Here is a 27004-nt window from a genome sequence, read left to right as displayed (position 1 = left end):
AGGTCGTGTAGCTTTGCTAGGTGTGTTATTACCTGGACAGTCATTAAAACACAGAGATACTTCATTTATTTTTTTACAGTCACATCCTGCAGTGTTGTAACCTGCAGGAAAAATTGTTTATTACTCCAATCTTTCTTCCTTCAGTCACTGAGCTCCTGGTGGCAGCTGAAGCAGGAGCTCCCCTGTCACTGTGTGTACACCTTGGTGATGTCAACGCACTTCCCCTCGGGGGGATCGTAGCCAGGAAGGGGAGGGGTGTGACTGGGCCCGTCCCTCTCGAAGGGGAAGAGCCCCTCGTCCCTCAGGATTGCTGCCTGGTACAGCTCCTCGGATTCCAGCTGCAGCTCCTGCAGCGCCTCCTGCTGAGATTCTACAAGGGCTTTGATTGCTTTCTTTTCTGCCTCGTCCTGTTTCTGCTTAAACAAACACCACTTCTTCAAAAGTAAAACTCTTCTTTCAGACTCTTCAGGAGAAAGAGGGGGAAGGCTTCGCACCCTGATGAGGAGAAGGATAACACTGTCATGGAGAAACAACCTGACCAAAGACCAAACTGAGAAAAACAAAATGCCCAAACCAAAAATCCCACCACCAGGCAAAAACCCCCCACCAAACCCAGAGAATACACTGAATTCACTAGTAACTTAGTCAGTCTGTGAGGTTTTCCAGTCAATCTAACAGGAAATGCACTGGTTTTCATTATTTTTAGCAAGAACAAATAACATTTCCTTTCCACATTTTTGTCCTGATGGAGGTGGGTAAGGTTTTGTACCAAGGCTGGTACTATGTTGCAGTTGTGCAGAAGAAATTCACTGTGAGTGCAGGTGCAGGGTGAAAGGCAGACCTACTGACCTGTTGCTCTCTGAGTACTTCAGTGGTGTTATAAAATCCTCAATTGGAATCAGTTCTGGGGCAGCTTTTTCCAACTTTTTAAGCCTTTTCTTCATACGCTCCTTCTGTGCTTGCTCTTTCTTCACATCCACTTTCTTTTTCTTCTTTGGTTGTGCTCTATAAGGGAAATAGTAAATGAAAGAAGATATTTTATCCTTTAATTCAACACCAGCAACTTTCCCTTTCTTTTCCATTGTTTAATTTCTCCCTGACACAAGTTCCAGCCATTAGCTTTATTCAACTAATGCAATTTCCAGTGACATGTCTGCTGAGATTTTCTGCAGAGAGAACTGTAACTGCCTGGGAAAAGCAATTTTGTGCTGAACATCAGAATGACCTGAGGAAGTTCCACAAAAAAATTGAATTAGAATTGTTTTAACTGGCTCAGAGTACAGCACAGCAGGTTTATCTTATGCTGGAAAGGACCTTAAACCTCATGTGGTTCTAATCCCCTGCCATGGGCAGGGAAACCTTTCACTAGACCAGCTTGCTCCAAGCCCCATCCAACCTGGCCTTGAACAAATATTGCTGTCATTTCACATTAAAGACTTCAAGTGGTTTTATACAAGCTTCTGAAATTTCTGCATTTGGAGCCAAGTTCAGGCTGTAGATGTTACTTCTCCACAGATCCAAGATATTGCACACTCCACAAACACAAATTGACCCTCATTCCTGCTGGCAGACCGAACAAACCACATTTATTGTGTCAAACAGTCCCTCTCCAACAGCACCTAAGAGCTACCTGGATATTTTAAATCAAGCTGCATCAAAACAAGACACAGACACTGAAATGTGGCACAGAAACACACATGGGCTGCCTCTGCCTTCACAGCCAAGCATTTCTGGTTCAGCCAGGCTTTCACTGGTGTTGCCCAGCAGGGAATTCTGGAGCACTGCATAAATCCCAACATTTCCAGCTGTGTTCTGTGGTTGTGTTACCCACAAGCACAGAGTGGTAATTGTATCACCTCCGACCTCTCCACAAGAGGCCAACAGTTCCCAACTGCTTTGGCATATACAGACTTAAACATGTACAGTTAAAGGTTAAATTTGGACTTGGGAGAATTTGTGTTCCCCCAATGGATGAGAACACTTCCGTGTAAGTCCAAGAAAGCTGCACTCACCTCACAGGGAGGGATGTCCTGAACCCCAGCAATGAGCTCTGCCAGTGACTCCCTCGGAGCGGGACCCTCTGGGGCAGCCAGGAGCTGCAGGAGGAGAAAGAACATCAGGCATGAGGAGGAACTGACTCTGGTGTCTGATTCTGCACAGGAGCTGTTTGTTATTCACATTTTACAGTGATGAGTTTTGAACCATCTTCAGCCACTTCATTCACGGCAGGACACAGTGTTTGCCTAGAGATGACCTCAAACTCTTGAGCTAGGTAACTGATCCCAAATACGGACAGGCCGGTGTGAGCCCACCAGGGTACCGAGGGGTGAAAGGACAGTTTTTGGATAGGTTATAGCAGTTTTATTTTTAAGCTCTGACAATGACCCCTTAGAGGAGCTGGTATGGGGGAGGTCGGACCACCGCCGTTCAATTAGGAGAGCGATGCCGACTGTCCTATCTCTGCGGCTGTCACGGGAGGACGAACCGGCTCAGTTGCCAAGGCACCGACTTCTCCAGGTGCGGGGGCCCAGCGCGGGCCCAGCCCCGGGAATGGGCGGGAGCGGGCTGGGCAGGCACTGCGGCTAAGGGGCGCTTCCCGGGCTCCCCTCCCGCAGCCTTGGGGCAGGGCGGCCGCAGCCCAGTCCCGGAGCGCCGTGCCAGCCCTACCTGAGCCGGGCCCCGCGGAGCCCCCGCGCCGCCGCCGCCGCCGCCGCCGCCATGGCTGCGATGTTCTGGCCGCCGCTGAGCGCCGCGGCCGCGGAGGCAGCCCGGGCGGAGCCGCCCTGGGGTCCCGAGGGCGGAGGCCGGCGGGGGCCCCGGGCGGGGAACAATGAAGCTGCTGAAGCCGACCTGGGTCAACCACAATGGTGAGGGCCGGCCGGGCAGCAGGTGCCGCGGGCCGGCCGGGCAGCAGGTGCCGCGGGCCGGCCAGCAACAAGTCCGCGCCCGCGCTGTCCCGGCGGGCGGCGGCGGGAGCGGAGCGCGGTCCCGGGCGGCGCGGGGACAGCTCGTGCCCCAGGAGCGGGCTGGAGGGGACCCGGCACAGCCGCGCTCTGCGGGGACGGCTGCGGGCTCCGAGGGAACGCTGAGCTGCTTCCGCCGGCCGGGCACGGCCCGGGGCCGCTTCGTGCTGGTGGAAGTGCGGAGGGAGTTTGAATGGAGTGTAGCCCCTGCGCGAGAGAGAAGGAGTTCCGTGCACAGGTCGGGTGTGCGCGGGATGAGTCGGTGCCCAGTGCACTCACTGACCACCCGGCTCTCACATTGCTGACACAAGTGCAGTATTAAAAATCCTCAAATACACTGAGCTGTGCTGTCGTTCTCCACGGAGGGAAAAGTTTCTTCCAGCAGTTCTTTCAAAACAACTCCCTGAATTTATGTAGTGTCCTGTCTGCCAGTTCTCTGGTGATGTTGAAGTGATGTGTGAGCTAAAACAGCTCAGAGTGAAGTGCTGATATTGACAGCAGGCTCTGTACTTTCCTTGTGTGGCAAATACAGGACAGCACCAGAGTTTATGTCATATTTACACTGCTTAGGATGAATTTCCAAATTAATACTTGTACTGTTCCTGGTGAAGCAGTGACAAGAAGCCTAACACAAAGAGCTCACTTTTGTTTATGAGAGTTTTGCTCTCAGATTCATGGGTACAGCTTTATTTCAGCTGCAGATTTTATACTCTGTCAACATGTAAATGTCATTAGCTGGGCTCATGTAGCTGATTGGTATCTAGAGTAAAACTAAGGCCAAACTATTCAAGCTGGAAAAGCATGCTTTGAGCTAAAAACCCCAGGTAGAACTTTACAGCTGCCTTTTGTGCATGTGTTGTGTTCTTTGTGTTCATGCTGCAAATGTTGATAACAATTTGAGCCTTGAGTTGACATTTGTGTGCATCTTTACTTGGCCTGCTCTCCAGGGACTCTACAGGCAGCAGATGGACTCAACCTTGTAACCAAAGGCTGTAGTGAACTGAAAAAAATGTGGAAGTGCTTTATTTGAGATGTTTTTTACATTTCTGCTTGGTTACTCTAAACAAATGTAGCATTTACATCTTCATCTGTGTAACTTCTTTCCTTATTTCTTTAATGGGTGCACCTTTTGCTATGAGTATGTATTTGAAATCTGTAGCAATGTAGAACACATCCAACCATTGCTTCAGACAAGCATGGCTTCATTTATAGAGTGATAATGTGATAATGGATAGTGCACTACACAGGGCCTTGATGGTCCTGAATTTTACTCCCATTTCTGCCACTGACCTTTTGGGATGAGTTTGGCCAAGGCACTTCCTCATCATTTCACCACCTGCATGTGCAGATGCATCATGCCACCAGCTCCATTTGTGGGGTGCACTCAGGGCTGCAGAGGTGTGCAGGACTGAGACAGTCCCACATTGCTGTCCTTGGGGCAGGGAGTGCAGCCTGAAAACCGGTGAGTTTAGTCAGCCTCTTGTAACGAGCCCGGGTTCCGGATCCTGCAGGCATCGCTGCCTGTCAGGAGTCTCCATCATTCTCCTGGGCCTTCCTCTTGGCTCTGAAACCTTCCAGAATTCACACTCTGTGTGCTGGAGACTGTGATAATTCTTATTCCTTTGATTTCTGCACTGGCACACGGGGCTGCCTCACTGTTCTCGTTCATGAGTCCTGATAGCAGGGCTGCCTCTGCCACACACCAGATCAGCTGCTGTCACTTCAGCCTTTTCCTCTTCCCACTCAGTTTTGGGAGTTTTGTTTTACTGAATGGACTAGAGTGATGCTTCCAGGCATACATTCTCCAGGAGATAATAGACACTAGAAGTGATTGTGGTGGCCAGGAAATCCAGCACACCTGGGAATTGTGTGCTGCACAGCCCAGATGCTGTGTGCTTACAGTAAAAGCACTTCAGCACATTTTGGCTCTACAGGTTTTTGCCTTGGAGTTCTTAACGTCCCTTTTTCTGAGTGCTTATTGGAATTACTTCTTGCTCAGATGCATTTTCTATAAGCTTTTCACACACTTAATGTGGTTTATTAGATTTTCCATGAAGTTCTCATTATTGCTGTGTTCTTCTCTTCCATGTGTCTTTGACTTAGAGCAAGGAAGAATATTCAGGAGTGCAGACTAGTGGTGGGGGTGAGAGCAGATGACTGTGAGATACAAGTGTGGGATTGGCTTCTCTTTCCCAGTGTTGCATTCAGAACCTCTGTGCAGATGCATCATGCATCCAGCAGCTGCCTGTGCATACTCAGCACTCAGGGTTTTGGGAGCCCAGGTGCTTAAAGACAACCCAGGCAGGCAAACACTGATCCTGTGGGAAAGAAGTCCCTTGCTGTTCCAAGAAGCCCTTGCAAGCCCCAAGGTGTTGTTCGTGTATAACAGCTTGTGGAAACTGGAGCCTGCTGTTGTTTAAATATAGGCATGGGGTTTATCTCTCCAAGCTGTAATGGTGGAATGTAAATATTTGAATTGATTTGTGAGTCATGTTGAATGTTATATATTAGATGGGCTGGAAGCAAATTGAATAGAAATTCATTCATTTTGAGGTAGAAATTCACCTAAGACTGTTTTTATATTTAATTGATTATTATATAAAATTAAACAACAACCAAAAATGATACAATGTTTAAAATTGCTTTTATACTTCACTGGTGGTTTTTTTTTTTTTTTTTAAGATGGGACCTTCTCCTTGGGTTTCAATTATCTTACTTAGATCTTTTTGTTCCAAGCTTATTTCGTTATCAGTATTTCTTTAAGTACATAATGCATATTTGGGTTCTTTAAACAAATAAGCCCACAGGACATCTGGTATATCATAAGGTGTTCTGTTTTTAATGAACCTGATTTGCCTTCTCCTGCAATGTGATTCTGGGAGCTTCAATAATTTAAGCTTATCCTTTTTTAGAAATTATTGCAAGAGGTCAGAATGTCTTAAAACACACTGTGTTAGATTTTAATGTTGCTGCTTAAATATCACATTTTGTTTTGGTGCATCATTGCTGTTGGGAAACTCAGCACATCTCCAATTAGGAGCATGGGAAAGCTTCAGTCACTTTGAAGCAGGGCCCTTGTGCCTTTTGGCTTGTTTCAGCAGGAACTAACAACATAATCTGATAAAGACATGGACCCAGGGAAGAAGGTGATTGCTATCAAATAATGGCTGCTTTTTCATTATTTTGTGAAATTGAAGAAAGTGAAGAAAAACCCAGTACCTGTGCTCAATTTGTAAACCACAAGTAGTATGGAACAAGTCTTATAGCTTTAACCTGTTACAGTTATCCAGCACTGTAGATGGCATTCTCTTGATAGTGGTAGCCTGGAGGAAAGGGCACCCTGGCAGTGCTTTCTGTCCTGTGATCACTTCATCTGTTCTTTGCTTTTTTCCTTTTTTTAAAATTTAATTAGTAATTGGACATCAGGTACTGGGCAGATCATTGTGTATCATTAGTTACCTGTGGAATAAGATCCCTTTCTGGATCACAGTTGAGCTGTGTAGGAAACTTTGTTGTCCAGGGCTTCATTTATTACTGCTGCCTTTCCTGGGTGCAAAGTCCATACCCTCTTTAAACTTCATGTATAAAATAATGCCCTGTGACCTGACAACTTTCACTGTGGTCTGTATTTTTAGGATTATAACCATTTATGAAAATCAACTCAGTGCTTATTTGATTGAACCCCAAATTTATGCTAGAAAAAACCTAAAAATAAAATGTTATCCTGCTGTGTAAATATATGGATAGTTTGTGTTTAAGCACATGGTCTTCAATGCCATTCCCATTAATATCGTAAAATAGAGGAAAACTGAAAGTGGCTTGGAGTGACCAGAATGATCAGAAGTGTGACACCCATTGTACAAAGAACAGATGAGTAGAGCAGGACTCTTTGGGCAAGCAGTGGGGTCACTGGGCTGGGGACATGATGAACACAGTTGTGAGTGACAGAAAAGGGATCAGTGTTGAGTGATTTTCATTCACTGCCCTTGTGTACAAGAATTAATTGCATTAAAGTAACAAATAGCGGGTACAGCTCCTCAGAGTAGAAGGTTCCTCAGAGTGCATGGCTGAGCAGTGGATCTCTTTGTGTAGGGGTTGTTGAATTATGGATCTGAGAAATGGCTGATTGAATTTATAGAGGGAAGTCCATTGAGGGCCCCTGATTCAAGAAGTCAGAACTGTTATTTCTTTGGAGTTGGAAGATTATCTTAGGAAGAAGCATTGTGTGCTTACCATTGTACAGATCCTCAGGGACTTATCTAGTGCTGGTTTCTGACACAGAGTACTGGGCTTGGTGGACATTTTCCCTGGTGTGGCTAATTTTAAGCATTTATGGACAATTTGTAGCTAAGTTACCTCTGGCTCTCTAAGCAAAGTAATTTGCTGAGTTTCTTCAAGCCCCTTTCTTTCAAAAGAAAAATCTTTGCCCAGGAGAAGGGAGAGAGCTGATGTTACTGTTCCTGTAGAGTTGTGGTCTTAAGGCAGAAATTGGAGAGGCTGTGGTAGTTTTAGACATGTAGTAAAGGAAAGGAAAATTGTATCATGTCAGTAATTTTTGCAGAGCAATGAGTGCAATGACAATTTTTTGGAATGTGTGGCATATCTGAATATGCCTGACTAGTAGTGGTGGAGGTGGCTAGGTTGCTGTTCTTTCTGATTTGCTGGGAAAGTTTTCTCTTGGTGCTAATGATACAGAGGCAAAATGAGCCAGGTTAGTAGAATTCAGAGGTCTTTGACAGCTGGCTTCCTACTCTGCCCTACACATCTAATGGCAAATACCAGAGTGTATGAGCTCTTCTTGCCCAAGATTCAGTGCAAATTGAAAATGTCACCTCTTCCACCTCTGAGGTCTCCCGAGTGGCCTTTTCAGTAAGTTTCAATGGGTTCAACTATTTCAAATGATGCACTGGTTTAATATAAGGAAAACTCCAGGTTTTGGAAAGGGTAAAATAAATGTTTGTTTCTTGTTTGTTTCTCTAAATATTCAGCTTAGCCCTGAATGTTGCATTTGAGTTAATAGAATAAAAGCGAGAATCAGGCACAACAAGCTGAAGAAAAACCACAGCTCATGTGTGTCTCAGCTCATGTGTGCTATGTGGTCTGAAGGACTTGGAAGGAATGTAAGTTGAGTGCCATCTTTCTGTGCGTAAGGTCTTTGCTTGGCTGCCTGTGAAAATTTTAAGGGAAGTCACATGTCAGAGTTGCAATATAAATCCAAATAAAACAAACCTTAAAACAAGCCAACATAAAGGATACAAAAGTCAAAATGAAGCCAAATGTGTATCCCTCAAAAAGTAAGAAATAGTGGGTATTTGGATTTTATTAGGAGTTTAGTGTCAAGGTTTCAGTTGCTACAGTTGCACATAAAACTTGCTGTTGGATAAGATCAGGTTTTATCATTTATGTCTTAAGATCTCATGAAGATGCAGCACAAGATTGACACTCATGGGAAATTTATCAAGTAATCTTGGTGTGTGGGTACTGGTACTTTTGGCTGTTTGATAAATTGCCTTATTTTGTAGTGGCATATATGTGATCTTGCTTGCAGAGGCATTCCAGTTTGAGCGGGTTGGAAGTGCTGCCAGAAATTCTTTGGATGTGGAAATCGCATGCGTGTTCTTTCAAATGATCCTTAGTGGTGGCTCTTGGAGCATCTCTGAAAGGCAGGAAGCTTGCTGCTCCCCTCTTCCTTTTCCTCTGCAAAGGTTAAAACAACTGTGAACATACAGAGAGTGAATATGAGCCAGTGGTTGGAGCAGAACAGGTTGGAAGTGAGGGCTTTCTGGTTTCCAAAGCTGTTCCCCAGCTATGTTGTTACAGAGTTTACATTCTAGTAAAATTATTAGCTTTCTTCAGAAAGATATAGCATATGGAGAATTAAAGGATTTAAGAGTAATACTATTCTTGGTTAGTCCTCCTCTTTCTCTATGGAAGCCATAAAATCAAAACTAGGCTTTGGGTAGAAGACTTTCATTAAGGAATTGAAATTTGAGACAGGTAATTGTGTGACCAACAGATGCAGCCTGAGATTGGGAAGGATTTTAAAAAAACAAAAACAGAAACCAAAAGAAGACTTGCTTCAGGTCATCAGCTAATGAACTGTAGAAACCTGGAAGAAATTGCATACTCAAATACAGTTTTGCCTTGTTGGCACTTGCTTTGTGGTATTACTTTGCTTTGAGGTATTTGGCATATCCTGCTGGATTAAGTGTCCCTGGTTATCTCTGGTTTTTGTGGCATGATAACTTCCAAATAGGCTTTTAATAGGCTGCCATTTCTGTCAGCAAGCTGCTCTCAGCTCTTGTAGTCAGCTGTAATTCTTACAACTCGAGCCTTTAGAAGAAGAAAGTCACTTGTCAGCCAGAAGAGTTATGGTGGTTCTGGTGTTACTGCATTCTCTTGAATGTAAAACAATTCACTATGTTGCTGTTTGTCCTCTAATTCCAGGAAAGCCAATATTTTCAGTGGACATTCACCCAGATGGGACCAAGTTTGCAACAGGAGGACAAGGTAAGTCTGTGTACACTGGTAGAAAACAGAGTTGTGGGTAATAATAATAATAATCTTGTGCTTTCACAGTACTTGAATTGGTTTGACCCTTTTAAAAAGACATCACTTTTATCTCTGAGAAACAGATAATTATGTAAGCTATGAAAATGTATTGGGAAGTGCTGCTGCTCCTGCAGAAGGCAGGGTTACATGTTCTGATGTCCTCATCCCCTTGGATGCCATTGAGATAGTAGCTGCTATCAGTGATTGGGTCATGGCCATATGGGCCAAATTTCCTTTTAATTTGAAGAGGAACTGGATGTGCAGTTGAGCTTTTTCAGTTGCTAAAGAGTAGAGCTATTGGAACAGAAAAATCCAATTATATAAATAGAATAGCTTAAGAAATATATGCAAAAATATTATTTGGTTCACAATAGTGAAAAATTTTATGTTAGCTACAATAATTGCAATTTAGTATTTGAATATGTATATTTTCTCTTTTAAAATACAATTTCATTACAAGTAATTGTCCTTACAGATGGTATCAGTTATGTACAGTATGACTTTTGTATGAGGCTATATAAATTTATTTTTAATAGCTTTAAGAGAAATAAAACACTTCTGATTTGGTCTAATTATATCAAAGTGACATCTGTATTCAGTTGCTTCCAAAGTCCCCACTGCAGCAATGCCTACATTTTCACATGTGTTCTGGAACTGAGGTTGATTTGAAAAGCTTTTTTGGATGTATTTAGAAGGGGGAATTTTTTGGTCTCTTACAGGTCAGGATTCTGGCAAAGTTGTGATCTGGAATATGGCTCCTGTCCTGAAAGAGGAAGATGAAAAGAATGAAAATATCCCCAAGATGCTTTGTCAGATGGACAATCACTTAGGTAACAAACTTGGTTGGTTTAGTTGCTGGCTATTGGTAATTTGCCAAAGCTTAAGACTTACATGTCTGCAGTTGCAAAAATAATGCTTGTCCAATGGTGAAGAATCAATAAAACACAGCAGAGTGGTCTCATACTTTGGCTGTATACTTTTCAAGATATTCAGCAGAAAATGCTGTTAAAATGTGAGGGAATGTGCAGAGGACTATAGATACCTTTGGAAATCTCCTCCCTATAAGCTTTTATCAGCTGTGGCCATAAAGTATTTGATAATGCACATTCTGAGAAACTGTAGAGCTTGAAGGAAAGGACAGAAGAAGTAAGTATAAAAGATACATCATATGAAGTATATTGGTTATAGTTATAAATTATTACACTTATTACATTATAGATCATTGCATGGAATTAGTAGGGTCACCTGACAAGTTGTCCCTTCTTTTCTTCAAAATATACCTCTCCTTCTTTGCCCTCTTAATCCCACTTTATTTACTAGAAGAAGTTTCCTTCATTAGAGGAATATTAATCTTTCTTCCTTCAAGCCTCTTTTGGTGAAGCTTTTTTAGATAAGGAATAGAGTTTTTTAAGTAAGAAATTCCTCAACTGCTATTGAAAGATAAGTACCAATTCATTTATCTAAGGCAGACAAGAGTAACTGCTTTGAGTGAGAAAAGCCCACTTAAATCCTAAATGTCTCCTGTCAAGTTTTGTTTATTTGTAATATAAATCCTATCTGCAGTCCAGAACCACTTATTCACATATTTCTTCTTGCAAACTTTCTCTTCTCCCTTTCAGCTTGTGTGAACTGTGTGCGATGGTCAAACAATGGAGTTTACTTGGCCTCGGGGGGAGATGACAAGCTGATTATGGTGTGGAAACGAGCTGCGTAAGCATCTTTCTTCCTTCAGCTCTGTGTTTCATTTCAAGGAGGTTACTCTGTGACATCTTAGTGTTTCCTCCCTGTGCTGCCCTTTGGTAAGCTCAGTGCTCCACCTGGTGTGGAAGGAGCTGAAAGCTGGGACACCACAGTGGTGGAGATGTGGCCTGCTGGGCTGGACGGTGTCTGCCTGGGCAGTCTCTCTCCTCTGGAGGAGCTGAGACATTTTCTTCTGTCCTTGAAGGAAACTTCCTGGTGAGACTTGAAGAGTCACCTTAAATGTTACCATTTTATGCTCTCTATAGAAATTCTACATTTTATTGAAGCTAATTTTTTAATAACTGGAATTACTCTCTCTAAAAAAATGCACTTTTCCCCCCTTCTGTATTGTAGAAATAACTGACTATAAAATACAAGTGTACTGTGCAGCTGATTTTCTTATTAAAAAGTGAAGAGCTTGTGGTGGTTCTTCTTATAACTGTTTCTATTTTAATTAGGTACATTGGACCTAGCACTGTGTTTGGTTCTAGTAGCAAACTGACTAATGTTGAGCAGTGGAGGTGTGTGTCGATTCTCAGAAGCCATTCAGGGGGTAAGTTTCAAGGTGTTTGAATGAACATAATTTGCATGTATTTGGAAAAAAATTGCTTTTCAGCATCATGTTTGGAATATATATTTGGTGGCAAGGCAGTAAATAATTTTAAGAGCAATAACAAAAATTAAAAATAAATAATTTTGAATGAAATGCAATTTTCATACAAGTAACTTCTGGCAAGTATGGTATGTAGGAGAAAAATTAACAACTAAGAAACTTATATTTTGCTATTTTCTAGCTTAAAAGTGAATCTGAATAAAGGAAGCTAAACTGTGCCTTTAATTAAATGTTCACACTAGCAGTGAATAATCTGATTGGCAAAAGACCATATTATTTTAAAACAAAGAATATCAATGTTTATTTAGAAGAAAAACATCTAAAGAGCAATGCAAAATTTTAATAAATGAATAATTTCAAATGCATTTTGCATTTGCTGACATGAGATGTGATTAAAATCAAGATGGCAATCACTTTGATCACTCCACGTGTGTTGGAGCAAAGTGAGTGCACTGTAATAGCTTCTGTTACTTTTTCATTCAGAACAAGACAAAGTTCTTTGTGCAGGCATTAGTACTTCCTGCATCACTAAACATTGCATTCTTTCCCTTTTGTTGTTTTTTTTCTTGAGCCCCATTGAACATTGCAGGTTGGGGAGAATCACTCCCAATGAGTGTTGCTTTCTTACCTTCCACTTTAGTGAGGTGGTAATCATTTCTCAGTGATAGGAAAATATTGCTACAGAGAACACAAGTTCTTTGTAAAAAGACTTTTTGATTTTCTCATTACCATCAATCTCTTAAATGGAAACTTCCTTTTCCCAAACAGATGTGATGGATGTAGCATGGTCTCCACACGATGCCTGGCTGGCATCCTGTAGTGTTGATAACACTGTTGTCATCTGGAATGCTGTCAAATTCCCAGGTGAGAGCTCTAAAGATGTGCCAGCATGTAAAACTTTGTGACTAAGTCTTCCCTCCTTGGGTGTATTTCACTGACTTCAAATCTCTAGGAGGGATTGAGTTGTCTGTTTTCTGGGGTGACACACCTGCAGTCTGGCAGTCTGTCCTTCTTCCAGGTTTGGGTGGCAATGAGCAGGGGATTCCACACTGCAGACAACAGCTGCATTCAGGTTGTGCTGCTGATTTTACGTGAAAGTCATGATTGCATGTGTTTATTTACATGGCATTTATTTTAACCTGGCTTCCAATACTGATACCAGAGTTTTTAGACTTTGAAGCTGATTGTGCTCCCTCTCAGTCTCTCCTCCCACAGGCTGATAAGCAAGAGTGTGACTGAAAGTAGGTTACCAGGTCTGCCAGCCTTGTGTGTCTGTTGAGTCACAACTTTGACTTGGTTCACACTTGCTGCACAAAGCTGGATTAGTTGTGATAATCTTTGGGTGTGGAGGAAAGGGTGAATGTTTAACTGAAATTCCAGTTCAAGTGCTGCTTTCCACAGCTTCAAAGTGCTGCTCTGAAGCGCTGGGACTGTGCTGCTCTGACCTGTCTTCTAAAGAGTTTTGCACCTCTTATTTTTGCCAGAACTCTCCTTACCACTTCTTGTATATCAGTTTTTCTTAAGAACAGGTTCTAATGTGGTTGATATGTTGTTTCTACACTAAAGGAGGTTATACTTAAATACATTGTTCCAAAAAGATGTTGTAAATTTTCTCAACACTGTCCTGAAGGAGATAGTGGTAACTACTCTCTATTCTCAATTTTTGTGTGCACAGAAATTCTTGCCACTTTGAAGGGGCATTCTGGCTTAGTGAAAGGGCTGACCTGGGATCCTGTTGGAAAATACATTGCCTCTCAGGCTGATGATCGAAGTTTGAAGGTGTGGCGGACCATGGACTGGCAGCTGGAAACCAGCATCACAAAACCCTTTGATGAGGTACTTCAGAATATGTGACTGTTCAAAGTGAATTCCCTTAGAATGAATGAAAACTAGAAGAATAACTTGGATTCTGCACAAACATGAATTAATTGACTAGTGCTGAATCAAATAAAGCTCTTAGATAGCAGCTACAAAAGAGGGGGAAAAATTACTTTCTCATAAAAATATGATTGACTAGAGAGTCTTATTGCCATTTGTTATTGTGGATATCAAAAGTTTACATGGGTTATATAAGCAATTAAGTAAACTTCTGCAAATGTAGTGGTTATTCTGGGGAAGTGTTTGCACTCTGATCATAATAGTCTGACATTCTTCCCTATGAATTTCTATTGGCCACTATCAGAAATGAGGTAAGTACTTGGGAAGGATCTTTGGTCTGGCATCATAGGGCTGTTAGGTGATGACTGTGATGAGGAGATCAAGTTCCTGGGGACAGAAGCTGGTGCTTGGTGAGTGGAGTGTTCTGCAGTGATCTGAGGGTATTGTGATTAGTGCAGTTGCTCTTTGTTATAGACTTTGTCTGCTTCAACTCCTGTGGGAGCTGGTGTGGCAAGCTGAAGTCTCATCATCAGTGGTTGCTGTGTTACTAACTAGGGCTGTGATAAATACTGAGGAAACAGTATCCAAAAAGATGTAACATTTGTCTTTCCTTTAGAAAAGTTCCTTCCCCCACCTTTTGATAGGATTTCTTAAGTTACACCACATCACCTGTGTAAAGATGGCCAAATGCTGAGAATTGTGTGTGAGGTCATTCTCTTATATTCTCAGGATACTTACTTTATAATCATATTCCCAAATCTGAAATTTAAATAGTTTGTATTACAAACCCTTTGTTTGCCAAACACTTTTAAAGCTCTGGTATGCTCTTTTTTTTGTCAGTGTGGAGGGACAACTCATGTGTTGCGCCTTAGCTGGTCACCTGATGGTCACTATCTTGTTTCTGCTCATGCCATGAATAATTCTGGACCCACTGCTCAGATCATTGAGAGGGATGGATGGAAAACCAACATGGATTTTGTAGGGCACCGGAAGGCAGTTACAGTAGTGGTGAGTGAGTGGTAGCAATTTATCCCTGAAGTTAAAACCTGTTGATTTTTGATAATTTTATGCCTAAATGGAACAAGAGGTGAAGATGGGTGTCAAGATTAGTAAAGAAAATGCATGGTGGTGATTAAAAAATGTCAGCTTTACGTGTTGGAAGCAATCAGGTGGCTGTTGTGATAAGAGAACTGGATGTCGATGAACGAGACAAAGGGGAATACAGAAGCATGTTAGGAATGTCAAAAATCAGCTTTGTTGGCTGTTCAGTGACTTGATTAACATGATTTAAGTTTCTAGTGGGCTTCTGATCCCTAGTAAAATTAATATTGTTTGCTTTTCCTGTGAAGGCATTCAGAAAACCCCTTAAGAAAGCCTCTGCAGCTTGTGTCAGTGCTCTTATAGAGTCTGGTTCAGGACTTTATTTCTATGAAATGTTGTTTTTTCACTCTTAAGTGGAAAATTTGCTTAGAAAGCAGATCTTCTGCTGAAATGTAATTGCTATGATAAAATTTGGGCATTTCATTTGTTCAGAAATTCAATCCAAAAATCTTCAAAAAGAAACAAAAGAATGGGAGCTCCACCAAGTCAAGTTGTCCCTACTGCTGTTGTGCTGTCGGTAGCAAAGATCGATCTCTTTCAGTCTGGGTAAGTGGTTTCTTTGCTGCCTTTGAACTAATGTGGCCATTGGATAATTTGGGGCTTTAGCACAGAGGTCACATGTACAGCATTAGGTCTTATATTTCATTTCATGTTTAGGGTTTTTTTTGTCTCTGTTGTTACAGGTTTAGCTGGGTGGTAAGGAAGTGAATTGGTATTAATTCATTCCTCTAAAGGAAAGAGCAGTTAGAAGCCAGTGGCAGAGTGTGCCCTGGTAAGGATGAGCAGCTGTTGGTGGATAAAACATTTTACTACAGTTAATAAATGCAACCTTATTTTTATAGTTTTGCTTGTCTTCTGTCCTTGTAAAGGAAAGGGATGTGAAAGTGAACGAGCTTTTTGAGTATTCTTTCAAGTTTTTGATGTCTAGTTTTGGTTTTACTTTAAAATCTACGCTAAAGTTTTTATTCTGGCTAAGAGAAGAGTAGCTATTTTTACATTTTTAAATGCAACTGGAAAATACAGGGAATCAATTTAGCTGATTTGTAAAGCTTTGTGATGAGGACTTGTGCCAGAACCCACCAATTGCTAACTGCAATCTGCTATTTATAGCTTCCAGTGTGATATTTATCCATCAATCTCTGGATGCATAACTAAATCTGTTTCTGGTAATGGCTACCAGCGCATACCCATATCAAAGTATCACTTGGTATATTTTACTTTCTATTTATATTATGAAGATTTCATTTGGAGTGCCTGTTGAAATTACAGAAGGTAGCACAGACTTGCAAAGTTATAGGTTGTCTTTGCCTTGAGGAGCTTAATAAACATATATAGAGTGAAGACCTATAAAGCATAAATAGCTACTGAAGATGACAGTGACACTGCATCTGTGAACCTGTGAGCATGAAACTTCCATGACTATATCAACATTTGCTTCATTTCAGTTGTACTATACACTTAAAGATGTTAAGTCCATTGGTTTGACATTAAAGAGCTTAGAATGTCTAATTTAGAGCAGGTTATTGGAGTTTTCGTATTCAGTTCTTTATTACTAAGCTGATTCTTAAGTAGAGAGGAATTCTCTTTAAGAGTAATTGTGAGTCAAATTCCCTTTGCTCTTGATAGGTTTCATCTCAGACAAGTAGTCCGAGTGAGGACGTGGAAACCTAATCTGTTTTCTGTCTTCTTGTGCTGGCAGTTTGCAGCATCCTTATCTCAGTACAGCTTAGAATAGAAGCTGTCTTTTGCATCTGTGGAATTGCTTTTGGAGTGGCAGAGAGTGTTTTATGACTGTGGTGTAAAGGCAAAGTTGATTAAGAAATTCAGTCTGTGTTTCAGAAAGGAGAATTGAATGTCAGCTGTTCTTCTCCAGAGGTTTTCTGTCCCAGCAGTGGAACAGGTGACTTGGTGCTTCAGATGCACCACCAGGCATGCAGCTGTTTCCTGGCCAGATCTTGTTTGGTGCATATTGTGAGGCTCTGGGAGAGTGTTAATGTGGTACTATCTGTGGTAGTGTAGAACTTGTACATTTCTGAATGTTGTTTCTTGTTTTCTTAAGCTCACGTGTCTGAAGCGACCTTTAGTTGTCATACATGAGCTGTTTGACAAGTCAATCATGGACATCTCCTGGTAAGTTGATTTCTGCTGTTTATTATGGAAGCCAAAGCATTGTTATCAACTTTAGGTGTACTTATTAACTGGAAATGCCTTAACACAGTACAGATTGTGGTTGTTGGAACACAAATAATTGGTTCCTGAAGGTTTTGTTTGTGCTGCAGCATCTTTGGTAGTAAATATGAGCAAATAGCACATGATCACTTGAGGTTATTAACTGAACAAATAGTAATGTATTTAGAGCAAGACACAGTAAAATAGCTGTGGAATGAGTTGCTACTTGTTACGATTCTCTGACATAGGTTGTTTTAATTCTATCACTTCCTCACTTCTGAAATTCTCCCTTAACAGTTGCAACAATCTCTTGGTGGGTTTACACGGTGAATTTTAAAGCTTCCTGGTTTCTATGTGCCATGTGGATTTTGCCTTGAAGCTCAGTGAACCACAAAAAAAAGCTTTCAAAACCAAAACATTTTTCTTTCGTTAACAGATTAAGGCTAGAAAGCCAGAAAGTGGACTATTTAATGAGAAATGCTGCTATTGTTATAGTACAATAGCTTTGAATAGTTTAGTTTTCCTGTAGTGTTTTTTATTTCTCCATCTGCAATTTGCACATTTTTCATGGCATGAAGTCATTGGGAGTAATAGCTGGTTAACATTTTGTTGTTTGTGAGGAAATGGTTTTGTGGGGTATTTGAGAGACAAAGGATCATCAGGCAGCTTGGTATTTTATATCCTGTTTACAAATTGAAACAGATGGATAAAATGTCAATAATATGGAGTGTTCCCAGAAATGTGTTCCATTCTGCAAACAGACTGAGTAAATTCTGAGAAACCTGGTACTATTATATTGTTATATCTATATAATTTCTGGTTTAGAATTTTAGACTTGGATCCGTCAATATAATATCTGTGAGTGATTATGTTTTCACAGAACAATTGCTTGGATCCAGAGGTCAATAGGAGCTCAGCAATTTTCTCTGCTAAGCACAAAGAAAACTTTCAACATGAGTTTACTTTTTTCTAATTTGGAGTACTGTTGGTGTACCTTCTTTCATGGTGCTGAGGCTGGTTTCTCTGGATGTGATGCTCTCAGGGCATCACATCCAGCCTCAGCTGCCACAAAAATAGGGGTTTCCAAATGCCTGTAGCTGTGGTACTTGTAATAGATTTTTAATAACTAGGTTAGGACTTTGGAGTTGTGCCAGTTTTCCTTTCCTCTTCCCTTCTGTGTAACAATTCATCTGTAAGACACTGTGTCACTGTCTGTGTGAGCTCTGTACTTAAAAGTGTCTGGGGTAGAAGTCAAAATTCAAGTATTTTTTCAAATGTGCAATAATAGGTTAAATATGCAAGATTTATCATTCTATTAAGATAGTTTCTCCTCTCTTTGCTAAGAAAACCTGACTTCCAGAAGAGGTCTACTATGTATCCCCACAAATAAACACATGTGCAGTTTGCTTAAAACCCAGATAATTGAACAGTAACAAAATGAAGCCTGTGTTCTTGCCTAGTACCAAGATTTTTGGCCTGCTTGTCAGCTGAGGGTCCATTCCATTAGCACAAACTTCCATTAGCACAAAAACTTCTCATCTATTGAAAGAAATGCATTTATAATTTTCTCTCACTGTTCATTGTGAACACTATTCAGGTTTACGCCTTCAGGAAAGTTTTCATGCCATGGGCAGGTTGTTGTCCCAGTGCCACCATCCTTGTGCAGTCTGCAAAGGAGCATTGGCACAGGGACTCTGCTGCCTGTCATCCTGTCTCCTCACTGTCCCACTTCTTTGGTTCCATGAGTTATTGCTGTGATAATAAGTCTTAAGCTGAGATTTTTATTGAACAATCCATCAGAGTTTATTGAACAGTCCATCATCTTTCCTTGAATGAAAGAGATTAAAAACAAAGTTGGACCTTTATTTCCCTTAGGACTCTTAATGGACTTGGTATCCTGGTGTGTTCCATGGATGGATCAGTGGCATTTTTGGACTTTTCCCAGGATGAACTTGGGGATCCACTCAGCGAGGAGGAAAAGGTACAGTAAGCACTCAGAGAACCTTTGATCATATTTCAGGGATGTATTGATTCAGTCAAAATACTGACATGTTTATAGAAGTATGTAGTAACTCATTTCCATATTCTAGAAAATGTGTTGCTCTTGTCTGCTTTACAAATCATTAAAAAAGAGTAGTCAAGAAGTGAATGTGTGGTATTAGTTTCTGTTCTGGAAAGAAAGAATTTGGAAAACATCCACTTGCTTACACATCGTTATAGATCTGAAGTAATTATTTGGCCAAGGAAACAAGAAGTGAGTGCTTCAATGCACTATAAAATTACTCTTTCACTTGCATATATGCAAGTATTTTTAAACTGATTGCTCTTGGCTGTTTTTCCTCTCATTGCTATTAGCAACTAGAGCTTTGAATTTCATTTATTTTACATATTTATTTAGTGTTAGTTGAAAACACAAAGAAAAAAATCTGATATATCAGTGCTACAGGGGGCATTTTATGGATTCCATTAGATCTGTGTGATTCCCTTGTATTATAATCAGTGATGTCATGGTCACCCACATCTTTAATGCCCCCAGAGCAACATTCACCAGTCCACCTATGGCAAAAGCCTGGCTATCATGACTGAAGCTCAGTTGTCCACCACCATTATTGAGAATCCAGAGATGCTCAAGTACCAGCAGAGACAGCAGCAGCAGGGGGATCAGAAGAATGCCTCAATTCGGGAAGGCTCTGGGAATGCCACAGCTCCCAAAGTGGCAAGCATGGTAAATGGGGAGAGTCTGGAGGACATCAGAAAGGTAGGTGCTCTTGGGCACTGTCAAATACTGAGTCACTAAATACCAAACTCTCAGGAAAGAACCAGTTTCTGTGCCCTTATTTGTGTTGAATGGCATCTTTCAGCCATGTGAAATGTATGTATGGCCCAGCTGATGAACTTAGTGGGTCATTTACTGGGACTTTTTGGCCTTATTTGTGTTGAATGGCATCTTGCAGCCTGTGTATGGCCCAGCTGATGAACTTAGTGGGTCATTTACTGGGACTTTTTGAAAACTGAAATGCTTTTAAGCAGAAGTAAGGCTATGTGGAAGCAGGCTTGTGGATGTTTCTGTGATGGGTGCAGAATTCTTGGTGTGCAGGAAGGAAACCAAGAGTAACTAATGACAAAGCTGTAGAACTGTGTTTCAGTTTCTCAATTACAATAGTTGAAAGCATTGTTTAATTCTGTCCTAAACATAGAACACAACTTTAATTAAAGATTTGATATGCACAATGTTTTAGACTTGATTCTAAAGTGGAGAGCAGATTACATTCTCCACAAATGCCTTTTCTACAGATGGATAGGTTGAAAATTGGAAAATTGTTTGTGTTTATGGGAAAAAGTCTTTGCTAACAGATTTTTAATTGAGGCACCTCTTCTAATACATCTATTTTTGTCAGTTTGAAAAAAAAATTAAAATAACATTTCCCATTTATCAGAAATTATGAGAAAATGTATTTCCCAACAGAATCTCTTAAAAAAACAAGTGGAAACACGAACAGCAGATGGTCGGAGAAGGATCACACCTCTCTGCATAGCTCAACTGGACACTGGGTATGTTTGGAAGTAATCTGTAAAATCCTTCTTTGCCTTCTTATCTTTTTGTTTGTTTGTTTTATTCCCTGTTCCAGGCTTGGCAGTCCATCTTAGGGCATCATAAAGCACTTACTGGAAATAACTGTGTATTCTTATGAAATACAGTTTCAACCAGTGTTCTTTGGCCATAAGATCTCACTTCTAATAGATCAGGCTAATTCTCATTATTTACTGTTATAGCTTAACAATGCTCTAATGTATTGTTGATTTATATCTATATTAGTACCAGCTTTAATATGGTTTGGACATGAGAAATTACTCTGAAAAGGTACTGGGGATTTATTTAGGTTGCATATGAGTATCCACATGTGGAAAAGGAAGAATGGAATAAATATTTTAGCTAAAATTACTAGTTTTGAATTGTCTTTAAACTGTTTTGAGAAATGTATTTGTTGTTTGTCTTTTTGTTTAGGGATTTTTCTACAGCATTTTTCAATAGCATCCCAATATCTGGAACTCTGTCTGGCTCAATGATGTCTTCTCAAAGTAACCAGCAGCTCATGTCACTAGATTCTAATGCAGCAAATTCCCTTAATACTTCAAAGCCTTCTGTAGAGCCAACAGCAGCCAGTATAAAACCAACAGATGATGCAGCCAATAAAGATGGGTCAGTATTTGGTTTTTCACTCACATGAGTCTGTTTAGTTTTTGATTCTTGTTCATAGTTTTATAATGAAGAAATTATTAAAGTGGTTTCCTTGCTGCAAAACCCCAAGAATCTAATCTTCCTGAAAACATGGAGATTTTATTAGTGTTTGGTTACTTTAAATATTGATAAATTGGGAATGAATAAATCCATGTACGTAGTTCTGGCAGTGAACATCAGTGCAATGAAGTGCACAGCTGATTGCTAATGCTTTAGCAAAATGATTTACTTATGAGTTGGTGGAAGGTGTTCCAGTAGTGTAAGTAATGACACCTACTTTACATCAAATGACCTGTGTCATTTCTGACCTGTGTCCTCTCTTTAGACGTGGTGGTCCTTCTTTCCTGTAACAACCCCATCACAGCACAGTGACATTGGCTTGTCAGGGCACATGTGCTGATGGGCCAGTGTGTCTTTCAAATTAATTACAGAACAACTGAACTTTACTTGTTTTTTCCCTCAGTCCATTGCATCACTGATCTGACTTCTTCTCAGTGTGTTTTTATAGCATTTGTAGCAGCATAGTGTCATTGAAACCTCTACTTCTCCATCAAATTTGGTTGAAATTGGCCACAGATTAAAAAATGAGCGGGTGGATTATGAGAAATGATTGACAGATGAAACTATTAAGTATCCTTTTCTTTGTAAATTGTACTTCTAGCAGCTTTTTAATACAAGCATCAGTTATTTTAGAGCCATTCATTCTCTGAATGAATTGAAAAATCCCTAAAGTAAACAGCTATTGAAATAATAGATCCCTGGAATGCTTTAGTGTGGGGAAAACACATTCCTTTGCCCTAGCGTTGTGCTTGGGAAGGCCTAATAATCAGGTTGGATTTTTCAACAACAAAATCTAAACCTGGCATGAATTGTTTCATCCCAAATTGTTTGGTTGATAAACAGTGAAATATAATATTGTAATGGGCATATTTGGTAACCTGAACAAGGGGTAAAAGCAGAAATCCCTGTGATCATTTTAAGAAGTGATCCTTTCCCAGTAAGTACCAGCTGAAAGTATCATTTACTTTGTGAATTTAAAATACACAGTAAATGAATTAGGGTCTTTTAATCCAGATATGTGGCCACATGAAGCTCTGAGGTGTACCATAGACCGCTTTTTAGAATAAACAAAGCTTGTAAAACACTGATCCCTGAAAGAGTGGAAACAGAATATTATAATTGATTATATGTTTGAGTGAAAGGTTTTCTAGCCGCTATCATGAATGCTAGTTGTTATGAGCAATGCAGCTTACCAGTACTAAATTTTTCAGTCCTTATTTTGCCATCTCTTTTCTTGACAGTGTAAATGCTACCTCTGCCTCAGCTGCTCCTTCTGCATCATCTTCCTCTGTGTTGACAACTCCATCCAAGATTGAGCCTATGAAAGCGTTTGATTCTCGATTCACGGAACGATCCAAAGCCACCTCAGGGACTGCTGTTGTAACAAACACAAATCAGACTGTTGTGGACAGGTAAGACTTAGCCTGGGGAGGGAGGAAGGTAATAATGTAGAGTTGAAACACTAATGCTGTGTGGTGTAGATGTCACACTGCTGACACTCTAGAAGTTGTTTTGGGTTTCTTCTGCTATTGGAAGGAAGGGGGCAGCTACAAACAGGTGAATTCTGTGCTGCTGTTACCCTTTGTACATTTGTCCCTGGCATTTTGGTATCACACAGATTGTCCAAGATATTCCAAGTTAAAACTATTGTTGTAAGAGGCTGTGTGTGCACATGCCTGTGTCACTGAGTGCAGCTGGACTCCTTAGAAGACAAAACCAGCTAAAAATAGCCAGCCTGCATCTCTGTACAAGAGAGATTTACTTCAAGGTAAATTACCATACATGTCAGCAGATTACCTCTCAGCATCGTAGCTGCAGTTACATTTCAGCTTTATGCCTTGAAGGCATGCAGAGAAGATTCTCTGACTTTAAAGGGTTTTGGCTCAGGATCCACATGATTAAAAAAAAAAAAAAAAAAGAAAGCATTTTGTCTTGTGACATAGTGTTATGGCATAATATTCCTGTTTCACTAAAACAAATAATAAAAAAATACCAGTCTAGAGAAAAAAGTATATAGTTCTCCAGTAACTATCAGTAAAACATGTTTTTATACATCAATATTTTTATGTCAAAGAGCTTAACCATGTGATGCAAAAGCAAGATATATTAAATTACTTTCATAAATGCTTCTAATGTGTCATTGAAATATGGATAAAAGTGTATTGTTTGGCATAGTTCAGATGCCAGAGAAAAAAAGGTTTGGATTATGCAAGGTATTTCTCTGAAGCCAAGTAGTTAAGGAATAAGTGGCAAAACAGTGTGAGTTAATAACCAGCTGTTGGAGGGAAAGGGAAGAGTATGATTAAATGACCTATTTTAGGGTATAATGGTTAACAAGAGAGCTCACAGGGATTGTACTTTGTATTGGTTATATTATATTCAGTTATACAGGGACATGGACCTGTTGGAGCAAGTCCAGAGGAGGCCACAAAGGTAATGAGAGGGCTGGAGCACCTCTGCTGTGAAGACAGGCTGAGAGAGCTGGGGCTGCACAACGTGGGGAAGAGAAGGCTCCAGCATGACCTTATTGCAGTGCCTAAAGGGGCTGCAAAAAAACTGGACAGGGACTTTTCACAGGGACACATAGTGACAGGACAAGGGAGAATGGCTTCAGACTGAAAGAGGGCAGGTTTAGATGAGATATTAGTAAAAAATCTCTTACTGTGAGGGTGGTAGACACTGCAACAGGTTGCCCAGAGAAACTGTTGATGTCTCATCCCTGGAAGTGTTCAAGGCCAGGTGGGATGGGGCTTGGAACAACCTGGCCTTATGGTGGAATGTGTCCCTGCCCATGGCACGTTGTTGGAATCAGATGGTCTTTAAGGTCTCTTCCCACTCCAGCCATTCTGTGATTCCATAGTTGTGTTTCCTGGAATGGCAGCTGGAGCAGTGAAGTCATGTGTGTGGTTTGCAGACACACATTTTGCAGTAGTCAGAACTGAACAGAACAACTTCTGGGGGTAGACAACAAAATGACAGAAGTTCTACATGAATAAGCAGAAAGTCTAATGTCCACTGAAGGGGAAAAGATGAACTGCTCTTGCATCTTAGAGTGCTGAATTATTTGTATCAGCTCAGGGAAAGACATCTGATGGTAATTGGAACTGAATGCTAAAGTAAAGTTGCTATTTCCACTTTATCCCATGGCTAACTGCTGGCTTGATTAATTTTTTTAAAGGGAAGAATATGTCTGATTGCTTTACATCTATATTGCACATTGTACTTTTGGAAAGGGTTTGCCATACCTCTCCAGCTTCCTCCTCCTGCCTTTGTGTGCTTTGAAATACACTCAAAGAGGGCTAAGAGCTGTCATCTTATCTGCAAGAAGGCAATATGTAGGACATATGACAACTTTTGGAATCAGCTTTTTTTTTACAGACTTTTGTTTTACAGACTGAAGGATCAGAATTTAATTAAAGACAATAAGCCCAAGGATATTCTGGAGAGCAGCAGTGACAGTGAGGAGAAGATTCCAGCTGTTAAACCACTCAGTGTACCCAAACGGAAACTGGAACTTGAGGGAGAAACAGTAGAAAAGAAGAAAAAAGGAAGGCCTCGGAAAGACTCCAGGCTTGTACCAGTAACTTTAACTGTTCAGGTGAAATATTTAACATTCATTGTGGCTTTCAAAGTTCAGTTAATAAAGTCCCATGTTGACTTGTTCCATTGACTCAAAAAACACAAATAGTATCAATCCCTCAGAATTTTTAGCCATCCCTCCTCCATGCCTTTGAATTTATTGGTTTTAGAATTTAAGCTTAGAAAAAGCAGGTGCACATGGTGTGGCAAATGTGCTTATCTTTTATATAGATATGTAGCTACTTACTAAAGGTCCCAGCTCGCTAAGTAATGCTAGTCTGCCAAAGACTGTATAGAATAAAATGAAATGCCAACAGTTTTTGGTGGTGTATGATGGAGAGTGGTCCAAGAAGAAGAAGAAAGTGGCTTAGTTATGGTGATTTAAATGGTTATAAATTTCCTCAGAATGCTAAAGTAGTTGCATTAGAGTTTCCATCATTTTCAGGCATATAGATATCTGTGTTTTCAGTATCTAGAGCTTAGATTTCCCATGTAGTACACCAGAATTTTCATGAATTAGTTGCAGCTGAAAATAGGAGTGTTTAAAAAAAAAAAAAAAAAAAGAGAGACCACTTCAAGTTTTTTGTTTTTCTTTGTTCTTAGAAGCTATATTAAAAAACTTGTATTCATACAACTAACTGGGACAAGACTAACATTTGTAATTGGCATTATTTGGAATTTTAAGAAAATTCTTTTTCAAATTAATCTATTTGGTAGAATATATTTGGTTTTCACTTTTTTTAATAGAAAAATGTAACTATTTCTGCAATTTTTTTCCAGTCCCCAGCTACACTGGCCTCTGAGAAGGATGCTGCTTGCATCTCTGCACCAGCATTAGCACTTAAACTGCCAACCCCAATCCCACAGAAATCGTTTACTTTGCAAGTAAGTGGACTATAAGGAAAAAAACCTAATACTTTAAAAACAAACAAAAAAATCCTGCTTTCTTTTAAATATCCTAAGGTTATTTACATCCTTTGAGTTAATGTTTGAGTGCATGTATTTGTTCAAGCAAGCAAGATGGTAACGCTTTAGCTTCTAAGAATATGTCTGTATGAGTACAGAAAATGGCAAATCAGCTGAAAATGGGTCACTTCTGACCCAGCTAAACTCCAAAGGGGAGAGAGAACCTCTGGTTCATCAGTCCCTCCCCTGGTTAGCCAAAGTGTGTGGTGGAGATAAGAGTCTCTGGGGGAGTGGCTGCTGCCGTGTTACTGCAGTGCTGTTGGGAGTGCACCACCGAGGAATAAAACCAGGGCTATTCTGAGAGCTCTCTGGAGGTGCTCTGCATCTGAACAGTAATGTTTAAGTATTTATGAAATAGTTTTAAGGTGTGTTCAGGCTGTGGTAGTCTGGTTCCAATTGCAAGACTGTGGGGAGACTGGGCACATAGAGACTTGATCTGGTGCCCATAATTAGGAAGCAGAGACAGACTAGCACAGCCTTTCCTTATGTTTGTGCTTCAAATGCAAAGAAATTACTTGTGTTTTAGGCAAGGCTGATTTTCAGACGTCTGCTTCTTTTGAAGTTCCATGGTATATTTTGAACCCACATTAAACAGAGAATGCCATACTTAAATGTTTTCTTAAAGTCAGCATTGTTTTGGTTCTAATAGTAGTTGCTGCTTTTTTGAGTAGTTTTTTTCGTCTTCCAAAAATTATTTTATTTTTTGTATTTCAGATAAGTTCAGATCCGTCAATGTACCTTGAAGTGGAGAATGAAATGACCACAGTGGGGGGCTCAAAGCTGAGCAGGTTAAAGTGTAATCGAGAAGGGAAGGAATGGGAGACAGTCCTGACCAGTCGAATCCTCGCTGCAGCAGGAAGCTGGTAAGAGAGTATCTTTTGGAGGAAGGGGGTCCTGAAGTCCAGAAGTCATTTTAGGTGTACAAAAGTACACTTTACAGTTATTTTTCATAATAAGTATTTATGGGTAAAAGTGTGCAATGCTCTTAGTCTCTACAGTTTTGCTTCAAGAATTAACTCTATGCAGTCTTAAAATATCACAATTCACATTAGCCAGTTACAAGTATTTTCCTGTATTTTTACATTTCTCCTTTAAATTTCTTCATTAAAGTTGACTAAATTTTAAGTGACAGGTTTTCAAGGG

General features: G+C 40.4%; 2 protein-coding genes across 5 annotated transcripts in view; one reads left to right on the top strand and one right to left on the bottom strand.

Moving 5' to 3' along the window:
- Window positions 1–43: 43 nt before the first annotated feature.
- Window positions 44–2755, bottom strand: MRPL40 (mitochondrial ribosomal protein L40). Its single transcript, XM_041488372.1, has 4 exons — window positions 2668–2755; window positions 2013–2096; window positions 850–1005; window positions 44–495 (listed from the first exon to the last, which is right to left on the bottom strand). Exons 1-4 carry the CDS (start codon window positions 2718–2720, stop codon window positions 186–188), a joined length of 603 nt encoding a protein of 200 aa, XP_041344306.1. The 5' UTR covers window positions 2721–2755; the 3' UTR covers window positions 44–185.
- Window positions 2735–27004, top strand: part of LOC121364804 (protein HIRA) — a 32826-nt gene continuing 8556 nt past the window's right edge. Inside the window, exons 1-18 of one of the 4 annotated variants that reach the window (XM_041488369.1) lie at window positions 2735–2867; window positions 9411–9473; window positions 10235–10345; window positions 11135–11225; window positions 11714–11808; window positions 12637–12732; window positions 13544–13704; window positions 14587–14754; window positions 15280–15393; window positions 16907–16977; window positions 18892–18997; window positions 19553–19774; window positions 20483–20568; window positions 21023–21217; window positions 22558–22728; window positions 24710–24914; window positions 25676–25780; window positions 26576–26724. In XM_041488369.1, coding sequence (XP_041344303.1) covers window positions 2831–2867; window positions 9411–9473; window positions 10235–10345; window positions 11135–11225; window positions 11714–11808; window positions 12637–12732; window positions 13544–13704; window positions 14587–14754; window positions 15280–15393; window positions 16907–16977; window positions 18892–18997; window positions 19553–19774; window positions 20483–20568; window positions 21023–21217; window positions 22558–22728; window positions 24710–24914; window positions 25676–25780; window positions 26576–26724 — 2246 coding nt within the window. In that variant the 5' untranslated portion in view covers window positions 2735–2830. Of the gene's footprint in view, window positions 2933–9406; window positions 9474–10234; window positions 10346–11134; window positions 11226–11713; window positions 11809–12636; window positions 12733–13543; window positions 13705–14586; window positions 14755–15279; window positions 15394–16906; window positions 16978–18891; window positions 18998–19552; window positions 19775–20482; window positions 20569–21022; window positions 21218–22557; window positions 22729–24694; window positions 24915–25675; window positions 25781–26575; window positions 26725–27004 lie in introns of all 4 variants that reach the window. The other 3 variants (XM_041488368.1, XM_041488367.1, XM_041488366.1) reach the window with 3 other exon arrangements.

Source organism: Pyrgilauda ruficollis, unplaced genomic scaffold, assembly GCF_017590135.1.
Source record: "Pyrgilauda ruficollis isolate IOZ18807 unplaced genomic scaffold, ASM1759013v1 scaffold9, whole genome shotgun sequence".
Lineage (NCBI taxonomy): Eukaryota > Metazoa > Chordata > Aves > Passeriformes > Passeridae > Pyrgilauda > Pyrgilauda ruficollis.
This window is presented reverse-complemented; position numbering and strand designations above follow the sequence as displayed.